Source organism: Psittacula echo (genome assembly GCF_963264785.1).
Source record: "Psittacula echo genome assembly, chromosome: 2".
Lineage (NCBI taxonomy): Eukaryota > Metazoa > Chordata > Aves > Psittaciformes > Psittacidae > Psittacula > Psittacula echo.
Window position 1 is genome coordinate 144,327,792 of NC_137737.1, and position 12,781 is coordinate 144,340,572.

Below are 12,781 nucleotides of genomic sequence, written 5' to 3' on the forward strand. Positions count from 1 at the left end.
TTCACTGAAACTACATTTTCATGTAGCATCTCTCATTAGCAGGAAACATCACCTACTTATGGCAGATGATGATTCAGCTACATTTATATACCTCTTCCTTACTTCCTGTGCTGGTATCCTTTAGTAATTAAATTGGTCAATTTTGTTTTAGTCAGTCACAAAATTTATATTGCAACCAGGTAAAATCATTTGTTTCTCCTGACTAAACATATTTTAGATCTTCCTATTCCACTCATTTTTGTTGATCATATAATGAATAGCCACTTAAATCAGTGAGTCAGAAAGCTTACATCCTGCCTTAGGATATAGTAATTTAAAATAAAACACACCATGCAAACATGGCACAGCTGTGCTATTAGTATTTTTTTTTAAATAATAATAGTAAAAGACCACCAACATAATTCAAAATTTGATTCAATAATTAATGTAATTTATCTCAAATGTCTCTCATTTAGAGGTATCATTTGTTTTAATCTCCAAATTATCTATTTTAAGTAAATTTGAATACTCTCACTACTTCACCTTTATTGTTATTAAATTGTGTGTATCTGTCTGATGTGAAGGATCATAGACTCGAGGATACTCAGAAACTTACTTTTCTTGACAACATCAATACAGTGTTTCAATTTTCTTCATGAATAATGCTTTGTACTGCTCAGTTTGCATCTTCATTACACGTTAGAGCCCATGCTCATGGAATGACAATTTCCACAATAACAAAAGAAATAACTATAAGGAGATCAAGTTCTTTAGAGGCATTTTATTCTAGGAAGTGATGAGAAGAAATAGACTCAAGTTGCACCAGGGGAGATTTATATTGCGTATTTGGAAAAATTTCTTCACTGAAAGAGTTAAAAAGTATTGAAACAGGCTGCACAGGGCTGCCTGGGGAAGTGGTTGAGTCACCATCCCTGGAGGTATTTAAAAGATGTGGTGTTTAGGCACATGATTCAGTGGTGGACTTGGCAGTGCTAGGTTAATGGGTGGACTTACTGATTTTAAAGGTTTTTTCTATCCTAAATGATTCTATGATTCTTTTAGACCATTTTTTACATCTGTTTGGTCAAATACTAATGTATTCATATATATTAATATGTATGAATTCATATATAGAATCATAAAATCATAGTTTGGAAAAGACAGTTAAAATCATGAAATCCAACTTTTACTCCAGGACTGGCAAGTCCACCACTAAACCAGGTCACTAAGGGCCCTGTCTACATGTTTTTTGAACACTTCCACGGACAATGATTCCACCACTTCTCTGGGAAACCTGTTCCAATGCCTGCTTACCCTTTCAGTGAAGAACTTTTCCTTAACCAGTCTAAACCTCTCCTGGTGCAGTGCGAGCCTGTTACCTCTTACTCTCTTTTCATTGTCAGTATTTAATTCAAGGGCAGTTTAATATTAACTATACAGTGTAATTCACTTTCATTGGCATCTCTACAACAACAGTTATTTCTTCAAAATATCCAAATATCTAAAAGAAATTTAATGTCCCCCCAAAAAAAATTATATTACAAAGGAATTTCAGAAGCATTGAAAGCAGTGAGAGGATAAGTACCTTGAACTGTACGGTCTTAATGCTACATTCTTTGCCCATGGCTCTTCACAGTGATTTTGTTTGTTTGTTTGTTTTTTCTTGATTACTAGTAAATTTACTACATGGAAGGAAAATATCTTGTTTTCATAATTCGTAATTGTCTCTCATATGTTTGCATTACTTAAGTGGTGAGCAGTCCTATTAATAATAGCAACTCTTCCCCGAAAAAAAGTAATTAAAGTAAATCTTTTTCATGACTTTTCTTTCTGCAGTAATCTCTGCAGACAGCAAAATACTACAGTTTGTCACACTTACCATGATAACTAAGTACAAAGAAGCCGCTGGTAGTAAAGTCACTATGAAACTTGATCAGAATCTGATTGGAAGTGCTATAGACTGATTCTAATGCAGTGTTGCCACTAAATTGTCCAATCTGAGGAGAAGTTTGGTCCGGTCCATCCCTAAGGAAACAGATACAAAAATGTTTTTCTTCGTTCAAACAAATATTTTAATTTTGGCTGTACTTCATCTTCCTGTCACAGACTGATCACGTTTAAGTATCTGTATTTTCAAATGTGGCTACCAGAGAATAAATAAACCGAATACTGCTCATGTCCCCCAGTCTTCTGAATTTGGTCATTTCTAAGAAAAATAAGAGATTAGCATTATTCAATTTTAAAAAGAAAATAAGCTAATATTGGCTTCATTAAAAATGTTTATACTCTAATGTCAGCATTTTTAACATAGCTTCTCCTCCCTCCCCCCCATCCCTCCCCCAAATTAAATGTTACAATGCTATCTTAAATACATGTACTGCTGGTATGATCCCTACTACCTTATGGAAGACTGAAATACTCATTTAAATAGAAAAAATAAACCAAAGTTAGTTCTAAACAACAGTGGAACTGTACAGAAAACAGAATCATAATGCAAAGGCATTTTTTTTTTCACTTGATTCCTTCCAGATCAAAACTGATCAACATTAAATAATGAAAGTTTAAATTTCGTGTTATTGGCATAACACTCTAGGTGAAATCTGAAATAAAATATACATGAACAGCATAATAGATGCTTTAATTACAGAATATTCCCCTAAAAGTGACGTTATGCTAAACAGGATATAAAACATTTTTAAATATCAGCAAAGAACATACAATGAACAAAACCTGGGTCATAGTATAGACAATTAATTTTAGCGTAAGATCTAAATTTGTAACACAGCCAGGACAACTGTAAGCACACGAAATCACTTGGTAGAAAGGAAGAGCCAAATGGAAGAAGCACTAAAGGTGGACAGTGGTGTTCTAGTATTTGTGGAATAAAATAGAGAAAAGATGTCTGTATGCACACAAAGGTGTAATTTAATTCAGGAAAGATTCTGAAGGTCAGCTTAAATTTGATACACAAAGCACATGGTGAAGAATTAAAGGAATTCAAAATTATCTCTTTTTTATCAGAGCAATAGTCTGAGTACATATTCTGATCAAATTTTGGTTAGACTTTAAGGCAAAGAGATCAAGTATCCGGGATGCCGGCCAAGACAGTTTGTAGTAAACATGATGAAAAAAACTCCAGGACCTACAGAAACGTTCACAAAAGGGTGTAGAGAACTATTTAATGTTTAGGAAAGTCGGAATGAAATCCTCAGTTAAGTGAATTTATATGAATCCAAATTAGATTTTCATGCAACAGACACATAAAATTAATAATTAATATTCCAAATTGCCTCTCATTATTTTGCACTACTCAGACTACAAGACTACTGTCTCAACCTGTGGATTTTCAACCTGCAGATTCAATTACCAGTGGATTATTGTTTTAGGCAAGCTTCCAAAAGGTCTTAACCACTGTAGAAATGTCTAGGTGACTCACTGGTAGCAGTTTCAAGATTACTATAGGAGCTGCTACACTTCCTTACATCCTTCTGCCTTTACCAGCTTTGCAACTAAGAACAATGGGGGCTTTAATTAAGACTTTAATGTCTGAAAAGATTCATGATAGACATGGAATCAAGTATATAGAAAATTTAAATAGTTTACATTTATTGTCAGCTCAGCTCTTCTTGTCATAGCCAAACATAGTCTCTCCTTTTCTGTACTCTTAACAGTTTAGAAAAAAACAACTTGCAAGAAATTAAGAAAGTGTTGCTGTAGTTTTGTCCCGGGTTCAGCAGTAGCAGTCACTTTTCTCCTTCTTAGTAGCTGGTTTTTGACTTTCAGCCTGGGGATAATAGTGATAAAACCGATGTTTTCAGTTGCTGGTCAAAATGTTTACCTGATCAAGGACTTTGTGAGTCTCATGCTCTGCCAGGGAGGAGGGGAAGCTGGGAGGAAGCAGAGACAGGACACCTGACCCAAACTAGCCAAAGAGGTATTCCATACCACAGCATGTCATGCCGGGGGATGTAACTGGGAGTTACCCGGAAGGGCTAGATCACTGCGGGGTGGGGGTGAGTCAGCAGGTGGTGAGGTGTTGTATTCTCTTCCCTTGTTATTTCCTTTATCATTATTATTATTGGTGGCAGCAGTAGTGATTTGTGTTATACCTTAGTTATTAAACTGTTCTTACCTCAACCCGTGGGAGTTACATTTTTTTGATTCTCCTCCCCACCCCTCCAGGAGGGGGGGGAGTAGAAACTGCGTGGCTGACTTGCCAACAGGCTTAAACCATGACAAGTTTCATGTATTACACACATCTGCAACTGCTTATTATCACTCAAACATTTTTTCTCTTGGTTGTTGATGAACTGTCATATTGATTCTTCTGTACACTTCATTAACAAACTGAGGCACACTAGTATCGTTTTTGAATTCTTAAGACAAGGGCTATGAAACTTCATGTCCAGTGCTATCTAGAGAGAATGGTACATTAGAAAGCAGGAATTAGTGCAAAGTTTCCCCTAGAGAGAACACCAGTTTCAAGGGAAGAATCACAAATATACTCTTTTTAATCCATACTTTGCTGCATTGTGTCACAAAAAAATAAAATAAAAAAAAAATAAAAAAAAATGCTAGAAGTGTTTTCTTACCAGACAGTTATGAAGTCATATATTGGCTCTGTTTGAAGAATTGTGAAATTGATGTAGATTCCGTTACCAGGTGGTACTCTTACAAGCCAGAAACAGTCTTGAAAGTTTGGGTATTCATCAGGGTACCCTGGAGAGTATATGGTGCCATTCATTGCAGTTATATTTCCTCCACAGAGAGCTATAAAAAGACATTTGTGTTTAAAACACATTAGTTGCTTTTTGCATTCTACTTAGACCATGTAAAAGCTCTTCTTTTAAACACATTTGGTAAACTGTAACTAGATTGTGTAAAACCATTGCTGTAATTTACTGAGTTTTTTGCAGAGTCAGAAGTCTATTTTGACATTATTGATAAAATCTAAAAGAAAAAAAATTCTGATGTCATAAATGCTACCAGAACTGGAAACTAAAGTAATATTTAGACACTGGGTTAAATTATTCCCTGTACAATTGAAAACCACTTCGTTACAGCTTTGTGTAAATGGCAGCTACAAATTAGCAGTGAATCTTATTAATTGCTTCCATTTATTTTCACAAGAAGGTAGCTCACCTAAATTACCAAGTGAGAGAAAAGATATGCTAAGTGAAGGACAGAGAAAAATTGGAAGGGAATTCAAAAATTAAAATATTGTGTGCTACAGTATGAACAGCAATTTTGCATTTCTGAAGACAAATTCTGGTAGACAAAAAGTCCTTTCTGCAATTCTTGATGAAGTGCACTAATTTTAGACATCATACAGTGTAAGATTGACAATAAGGTTTTGGACTTCCGGAACTATGCATTTTGGGAAAACTGTTAAGTTGCAATTACATGATTTTTTTCACAGAAGTTTCAGATGCATGCTGAATATATAACATCACCATGTTTTATTTTTATTATATTTTATTTTTATATATTTATATAATATAATATAATAATATAATATATATATAAAATATATATAATAATATATAATATAATAATATATTTATATTATATTTTATTATATTTATTTTTATTACAGAAAAGAAACTCTGTTATAGAAACCTAGCTCTGGAAAAGTGAGGAAAGCCTAAAATTGTATAATTTTCTTCATTTTGCATACATTCCTCCTCACTCCACCCCAAAAAAAGGGAATGGAATGACAACCCAGATTCCCTAAAATATGCTTAAGAACCTATAAATAGAGAACAGACTGTTGGAAATATAGCTTTGAAATATAGGAATTATGCATTGTTTGTTTTTAGGTAAAGCATGCGTTATGGTTTATATATAGATATACTTTGATGCTGAACTGTAGGGTAAGGAGACTTTCAGTCACACCTCATCCATTCAGACTCAACAGCTGTTATAATGCTTTTCCTCAGCTTTTACCTTCAAAGACTTAAGGGGCTTTGAGCACTGCAGACAAAATTTTTCTGCAGCAGGGTCTTAGGGGAGTGAAGATATAGGCAGATGATTGTCAGGAAATGAGATTTCTTGGAAAAGGAGAGGGAACAGCTTCCAAATGGATGAAAGTGAGGGAGATGAGTTAAGAAGGGTCAGAGAGTAGCAGATGCTGCTGAGCACAGGTTAGAGGGATTTTAGGTGCATGAGAATTGAAGAACAAAACTGTTTACACAGGAAGCATGTCCAGTGATATGACTCTAGCTGTCTGTTTCAAGAAGTCTGAGGCATTGAACAAGACTTAGTATATGCTGCCTTACAATAATGATATTAAAGCAAATATGAATTTATAATATACTGTGCATTTCTGGAACTAGGCTGAAATTTCTGGAAGAGGCTGAAACTCGATACTAGCAGTCAGTCAGCTGATCGGAGCTAGCACAGCTAGAGCCGGAGCCGACACGCTTCAGCGACCACGAGGTTCAGAAGAGATTAGGAAAATCAGAGGGGATAGCGCAGAGACATCGCGATTCCCGACATCTCCCGATCCCCGAAGCCCCAGCAGCCCTTGCGAGAGAGCGGCTGATGTGAGAGGGGGCGTTCCCGTGGTGACGGCGACCGCACCCCTGCCCCTTGCCTTGAAAGAGCCTCTGAGAGGGCAGCGACGTCTCTGCCCACCGGGCGCAGGGAGGAACAAGCAGGTCGTGTTGCGAACCGTGTTGCTGGTGTCCCAGACTGCTGACCAATATGGTCGCCTCCAGAAGGAGAGCTTGCAGTAAGGAGACTGTAGCAACTCAGACAGAGATCCCGTCCCAAACCGTGGCTGTTCAGGTCTCTGGCTGCAGGGAGTGCCAGAGCCTGCTGCTGCCGAGGGAGGGAGGCCAGCATTCCACCTGCGTGAGGTGTGGGCAGGTAGAAGATCTGCTTAGATTGGTGGCAGAACTTAAGGAGGAGGTCGAGACACTGAGGACCATCAGGGAGTATGAAAGGGAGATCAACTGGTGGAGTAACTCCCTGGCGTGCCAGTCGGAACGGTTCCAGGGAGATACCCCCCAAAAGGGGATGGACCCCCTGCCCTCTCAGACAGAGGGGGATGGCCTGAGACAGCTCCTGCCCTGTAGCTGTCACGCAGAGGTAAGGGACCAAAAAGACGATGAGGGCTGGAAGCGAGTTCCAGTTCAGAGTCGTGGGCAACCCTCCTCCCTTCCTGCCCTGCTTCCCCAGGTGCCCCTCCGTAATAGGTTTGAGGCCCTGGATCTTGATGGAGAGGTAGGTGAGGATGTGATGCAAGGCCAGACTACAAGGTCACATAGGAAAAGGCGGTCGACTTCGCACCTCAAGACTGTCTCTGATAAGAAAGAAAGAAAGGTCATTGTCATAGGCGATTCGCTTCTGAGAGGAACAGAGGGCCCGATATGCAGAGTTGACCCTCATCACAGGGAAGTGTGTAGTCTGCCTGGAGCCCGGATCAGGGATATCACCAGGGCGCTCCCCAGCCTGGTGCACCCAACAGACTACTACCCGCTGCTGGTCTTCCAGACAGGTGGGGGGGAAGCTGCTTCCCGCAGTCTGAGGGGAATGAAGAAAGACTACAGGGCCTTGGGGCGGATGGTGAAAGAGTCTGGGGCTCAAGTGATCTTCTCCTCAGTTCTTCCATCCTTCAGTGATGATGTGGGACTGAATGGGAAAATTCAGTCCGTAAACAATTGGCTACAAGACTGGTGCTTCAGGATTCTTTCATAATAGCTGGTTTTATAAGGCTCCAGACCGGATAATGGCACGTGGGAAAGGTTTATCTCACCGAGGCAAATGGATGCTGGGGCATGAATTAGCAGGGCTCATTTGGAGAGCTTTAAACTAGATTCGAAGGGGGATGGGGTTGTAACTGGGCTTGCCCCAGTGGGGCAGCACTCTAGGATTGATGAAGACTGGGAGGCCTCCTATAATCCTAGGGTGAAATCGGTGAGCTCAGCTCCCTCCTTGAAATGCCTATACACCAATGCGTGCAGCATGGGAAATAAGCAGGAGGAGTTGGAGACCTGTGTTAAGTCAGGAGATTATGATCTGGTGGCAATTACAGAGACATGGTGGGACAGCTCGCATGACTAGAATATACTCATGGAGGGCTATGTCCTTTTCAGGAAAGACAGGCCAGCCAGGCGGGGTGGTGGGGTTGCTCTTTATGTGCGAGAGCAGCTGCAATGTACTGAGTTCTGTCCAGGGACAGGGGACGAGCGAGTTGAGAGTCTGTGGGTGAGAATTCAGGGGCAGGCTGGCAGGGGCGATACTGTTGTGGGTGTCTGTTACAGGCCACCAGATCAGGGTGAGGAAGTTGACGAGGCCTTCTACAGGCAGCTGACAGCGGCCTCACAGTCACAGGCCCTGGTCGTCGTGGGGGATTTTAACTTCCCTGATGTTTGCTGGAAGGACTACACAGCAACCCAGCCACAGTCCAGGAGGTTCCTCCAGTGTATGGATGATAACTTCCTCATGCAAATGGTAGATGAGACAACCAGGAGAGGAGCGCTGCTGGATCTCATCCTCACTAACAAGGAGGGGCTGGTCGAAGCAGTAAAGGTTGAGGGCTGCCTTGGTTGCAGCGACCACGAGATGGTGGAATTCAGGATCTTGTGTGGTAGGGCCAGTACAATAGCAAGTAGAATTGCAACAATGGACTTTAGCAGGGCAAACTTTGGCCTTTTCAAGCAATTGCTAGGGGAAATCCCATGGGCAAGGCTGCTTGAAGGTAAAGGGGCCCAAGATAGTCGGTTGACATTCAAGAATTGCTTATTCCGAGCTCAAGATCAGAGCATCCCAACACGTAGGAAGTCAAGGAAGAGGGCCAGGAGGCCTGCATGGCTAAATAAGGAACTGCTGGGTATACTCAAGTGGAAGAGGAGAGTTTATAGGTCATGGAAGGAGGGGCTGGCCACTTGGGAGGAATATAAGGCTGCTGCTAGAGGATGTAGGAAGGCAGCTAGGATGGCTAAGGCCTGCTTAGAATTAAATCTGGCAAGAGGGGTCAAGGATAGCAGAAAGAGCTTTTTCAAATACATAGCTGATAAAACTAACACCAGAGGCAAGGTAGGCCCACTGGTGAATGGGATGGGTGCCCTGATGACAGAAGATACAGAGATGGCAGAGTTATTGGATGCCTTCTTTGTCTCTGTCTACTCTGCCGGAGGCAGTCCTGAAGAGCCCTGTACTCCTGAGACCTCAGGTGAAGTCAGGTCACTGGAGCAGTTTGCCTTAGTCAATGAGGAATGGGTTAGAGACCAGTTGAGCAATCTGGACATCCATAAATCCATGGGTCCAGATGGGATGCACCCGCGGGTGCTGAGGGAACTGGTGGAAGTCATTGCTAGACCACTCTCCATCACCTTTACCAAGTCTTGGGAAATGGGAGAGGTGCCTGAGGACTGGAGGAAAGCAAATGTCACTCCAGTCTTCAAAAAGGGCAAGAAGGAGGACCCGGGTAACTGTAGACCGGTCAGCCTCACCTCCATCCCTGGGAAAGTGATGGAGCACCTTATCCTTGATGCCATCTTAAGGCATGTCAAGGATAAGAGGGTTATGAGGGGCAGTCAACATGGCTTTACCAAGGGGAAGTCATGCTTGACCAACCTCATAGCCTTTTATGAGGAAATAACACGATGGATGGATGATGGCAGAGCGGTGGATGTGGTCTACCTTGACTTCAGCAAAGCATTTGACACAGTTTCCCACAGCATCCTCATAGCTAAACTGAGGAAGTGTGGCCTGGATGATCAGGTAGTGAGGGGGAGTGTCACGAGGATGGAGCCAGGCTCTTCTCAGTGGCAAACAATGATAGGACAAGGGGTAATGGGTATAAACTGGAACACAAGAGGTTCCACTTAAACTTGAGAAGAACCTTCTTCTCAGTGAGGGTGACGGAACACTGGAACAGGCTGCCCAGGGAGGTTGTGGAGTCTCCTTCTCTGGAGACATTCAAAACCCGCCTGGACACATTCCTGTGTAACCTTATCTAGGTATTCCTGCTCCGGCAGGGGGATTGGACTAGATGATCTTTTGAGGTCCCTTCCAATCTTTAGCATACTGTGATATACAAAAAAGCCTGCTTCTTTTTAATACTTTTGAACACAAGGCTTTTATCTCAAATCAAACCAAGTACAACTAGAACATAACAATTTATCTTTTTCCTTCGATAATAAAAAATAAGCAAAACTCAAAAACATCAGTAGCTTACAAAATTGTCAAAAACCCTTAACTAAAAATACCATGGCAAATATTTACATAAACCCCTTTGTAATTTAAGGAATTTCACTGGTATCTGAGTAATGTTGTCAGGCCAATCATGCAGCATAGTACATATGTTAGAATTTGATTATCAGGGTGGGGTTTTTTCTGTTCATCTTTTCACATCACATTAAGTAGAAACAAAGAACTTTCCACCCTGTTCAGGAGCTTCATCAAAATTGACACTCAGAACAGCAGCATGTTTTGGGCATTTTAGAAATTTCTAATTAAATTCTTGCTTCCAGTAAGGCAATTCAAAGGAACAGAATCACTCCATTCCATAAATTATTTTCTTGACTCTGAGGCACACAAAATATGGCTAGAACTAAGTAATAGGGAAAAGCTAATCTGTTTAGTTGCTAAGACGTGAACCATTACTATTTCCTCAGGATCCAGAAAATGGAGGTTGGAACTTAACTGTGATAAACTAAATTCTTCCCCTTTCAAAAGACAGGCAGTATAGGTGTCATCTGTCTTCTATATGGTAAGTGTTCTCCTTCTGAATTCAGTATCAGTTGGAAATGAATTTAGATACCACATCCCTCAGAAATGCCTGTGGCTCATTGACTCCGAAAGGAATTTTAAGTAAGGAGGCTTCAAATTTAAGTACCTAAATTTAGGTAAATGATTCACAATAAAATGCAAAAAATCCAGAAAGAAGGCAGCTTGTTATTTTCTGGGTTTGATTTCTCCTTTCCCCTTCTCCCCCCACCTACCCCCAGGCATTCCTCTTCAACTTACTTGCTACTGGAGATGCTACTGGAGATCCCATTCTTAAAGCTGAACTTTTACCATTTAATATAGAGGGAAGTTAGGCCTTTAACTCAGGTCCTATGCCTATGTTTAGGCATGTAGAAAACTTTACAGTCAATTACTTAATTGCTAAATGTATTTGGATCTTGTAATCCCAGGATCGTAGGATTTTGGGATGACAGCTTTCAATATGAGTATCTTCACTGTGTTTGTGCTTTTTCAGGAATCTAAGGAAGATTTTCAAATAATGAAGGGCTCACAGGTCACCCAGAACATACCTTCACATCTTGGGAGAGGATGGTTCCAGTTACGGCTGATGCCATGGAGACAAGTCAGAGCTGAATTTCCAATTAACGTGTAGCCAGGGAAACACTCAAATGAAATAGTTTGTCCCACAGTAAAGTCATTCCCAATAACAAAACCATTACGAAATGGTCGAGGGTCAGGACAGCTTTGTAGCTGATATGCTGAAATAAATAAATGGTAATAACAATGGGGGTGAAAAAGTAAAATGCAAATTTTGTTACTTCAAAAATAAAAGCTTTTCATTAGATTAAAACCACGTCTTAAGTTCCATCATGGTGATAATCAAAACCATTGGTCCTACAACAGGAGAAACAGTGAAAAATTCCCACAGCAACTCCAGAAATATGCTTAGAAATTTCCAATTCCAAACCTCACGTGGAAAACATAATACTAATCCAAAGTTTAAATGATCTTCTGTTCCTTACACTTTGATAATCTAAGTGTGTGTGTGTGTGTGTCTGTGAGTAAACAAACACCAGACACCCTACCACATAGGTTTTTGGAGCGGAGTCTGTAAAGGCAAAAATGAGACTACCCTCTTAATTCTTTTAATTTCAATAAGTACAGAAGTAGCACAGTAAAAAAGAGTATAAGGGAATTCTGACTTTGTGTTCTCTTCAAAAATGTATGACCGTCTCTTTAAAGCTTCAAATTGCTTCCACCCTTAATATTTAAAAAGCTGCAGAAGACTGTCTAAAATAGAAGTGTGGGGAAAAACCTAACAGTTACAGAAGACTGATGTGATGCCATGACAGGCAGGAGGATAACAGCCCATGCACCTCTAAAAAAAGTGCAGGAGAAAGGCAAACAGCAGAATTACAATAAATATGAAAAGCAAATCAGATAGACTAAATTGCATGATGAGTGAGTGTTGTGTGCAGTATTAAGGAACAGAACAAGCATCTAACTAAAAAGCCCCTTCACATCAACAGCCTAAAAGACGAAAGGTGGATTCTAGAATGCTTGAACCAACCAACAACCCGTATGTCAAAGGATGCAGTGTTGCCAAGGGAACACTTTTCCAAGACTGAAAGCACAGAGAGATCCAGGTGGAAGAGCATTACTGCTGTTTAGACATTATATTAAATGCTGCTACTATTAATAGCAGTAATAGTATATGCTCTTACCTTTTACTGTCCTTTTTAGCAGTAGATAAGATTAATACTAGTTACTACTAGTAAGATTACTTACTTACAAGTAGTAGTAAGTTCCCTTACTCCTACAAATTGTATCATATTCTAAATAAGAAATGAAAATCTTACCTGGCAATTTAAGTCATAAATTGACATGTTAAGAAAAAAAAAAAAAAGGCAAGCACTTTTTTACAGTGGTTCACTTCTGGAATGTTACATAGAAGTCAAGTCAATTTGGACTTGTTACTATTGAAAGAGCAATAGCAGACTGCTGTGAAGTAAAAACTGTTTAAATCATCCTTGGACATTATTCGTATCATGAAAACAGGTACAGTTTAAACTATACAGTTGACCTTTTTCTGTGAACAGTGGTG

General features: G+C 40.2%; 1 protein-coding gene across 3 annotated transcripts in view; it reads right to left on the reverse strand.

The window, feature by feature from the left end:
• CSMD3 (CUB and Sushi multiple domains 3) overlaps positions 1–12,781 on the reverse strand; it is a gene marked incomplete at both ends in the record, with an annotated part of 652,566 nt that overhangs the window by 86,579 nt on the left and 553,206 nt on the right. For all 3 annotated transcript variants that reach the window (XM_080610435.1, XM_080610434.1, XM_080610433.1), the window contains 3 exons: positions 1,859–2,004; positions 4,572–4,749; positions 11,247–11,435. In XM_080610435.1, coding sequence (XP_080466561.1) covers positions 1,859–2,004; positions 4,572–4,749; positions 11,247–11,435 — 513 coding nt within the window. The remainder of the gene's footprint in view (positions 1–1,858; positions 2,005–4,571; positions 4,750–11,246; positions 11,436–12,781) is intronic.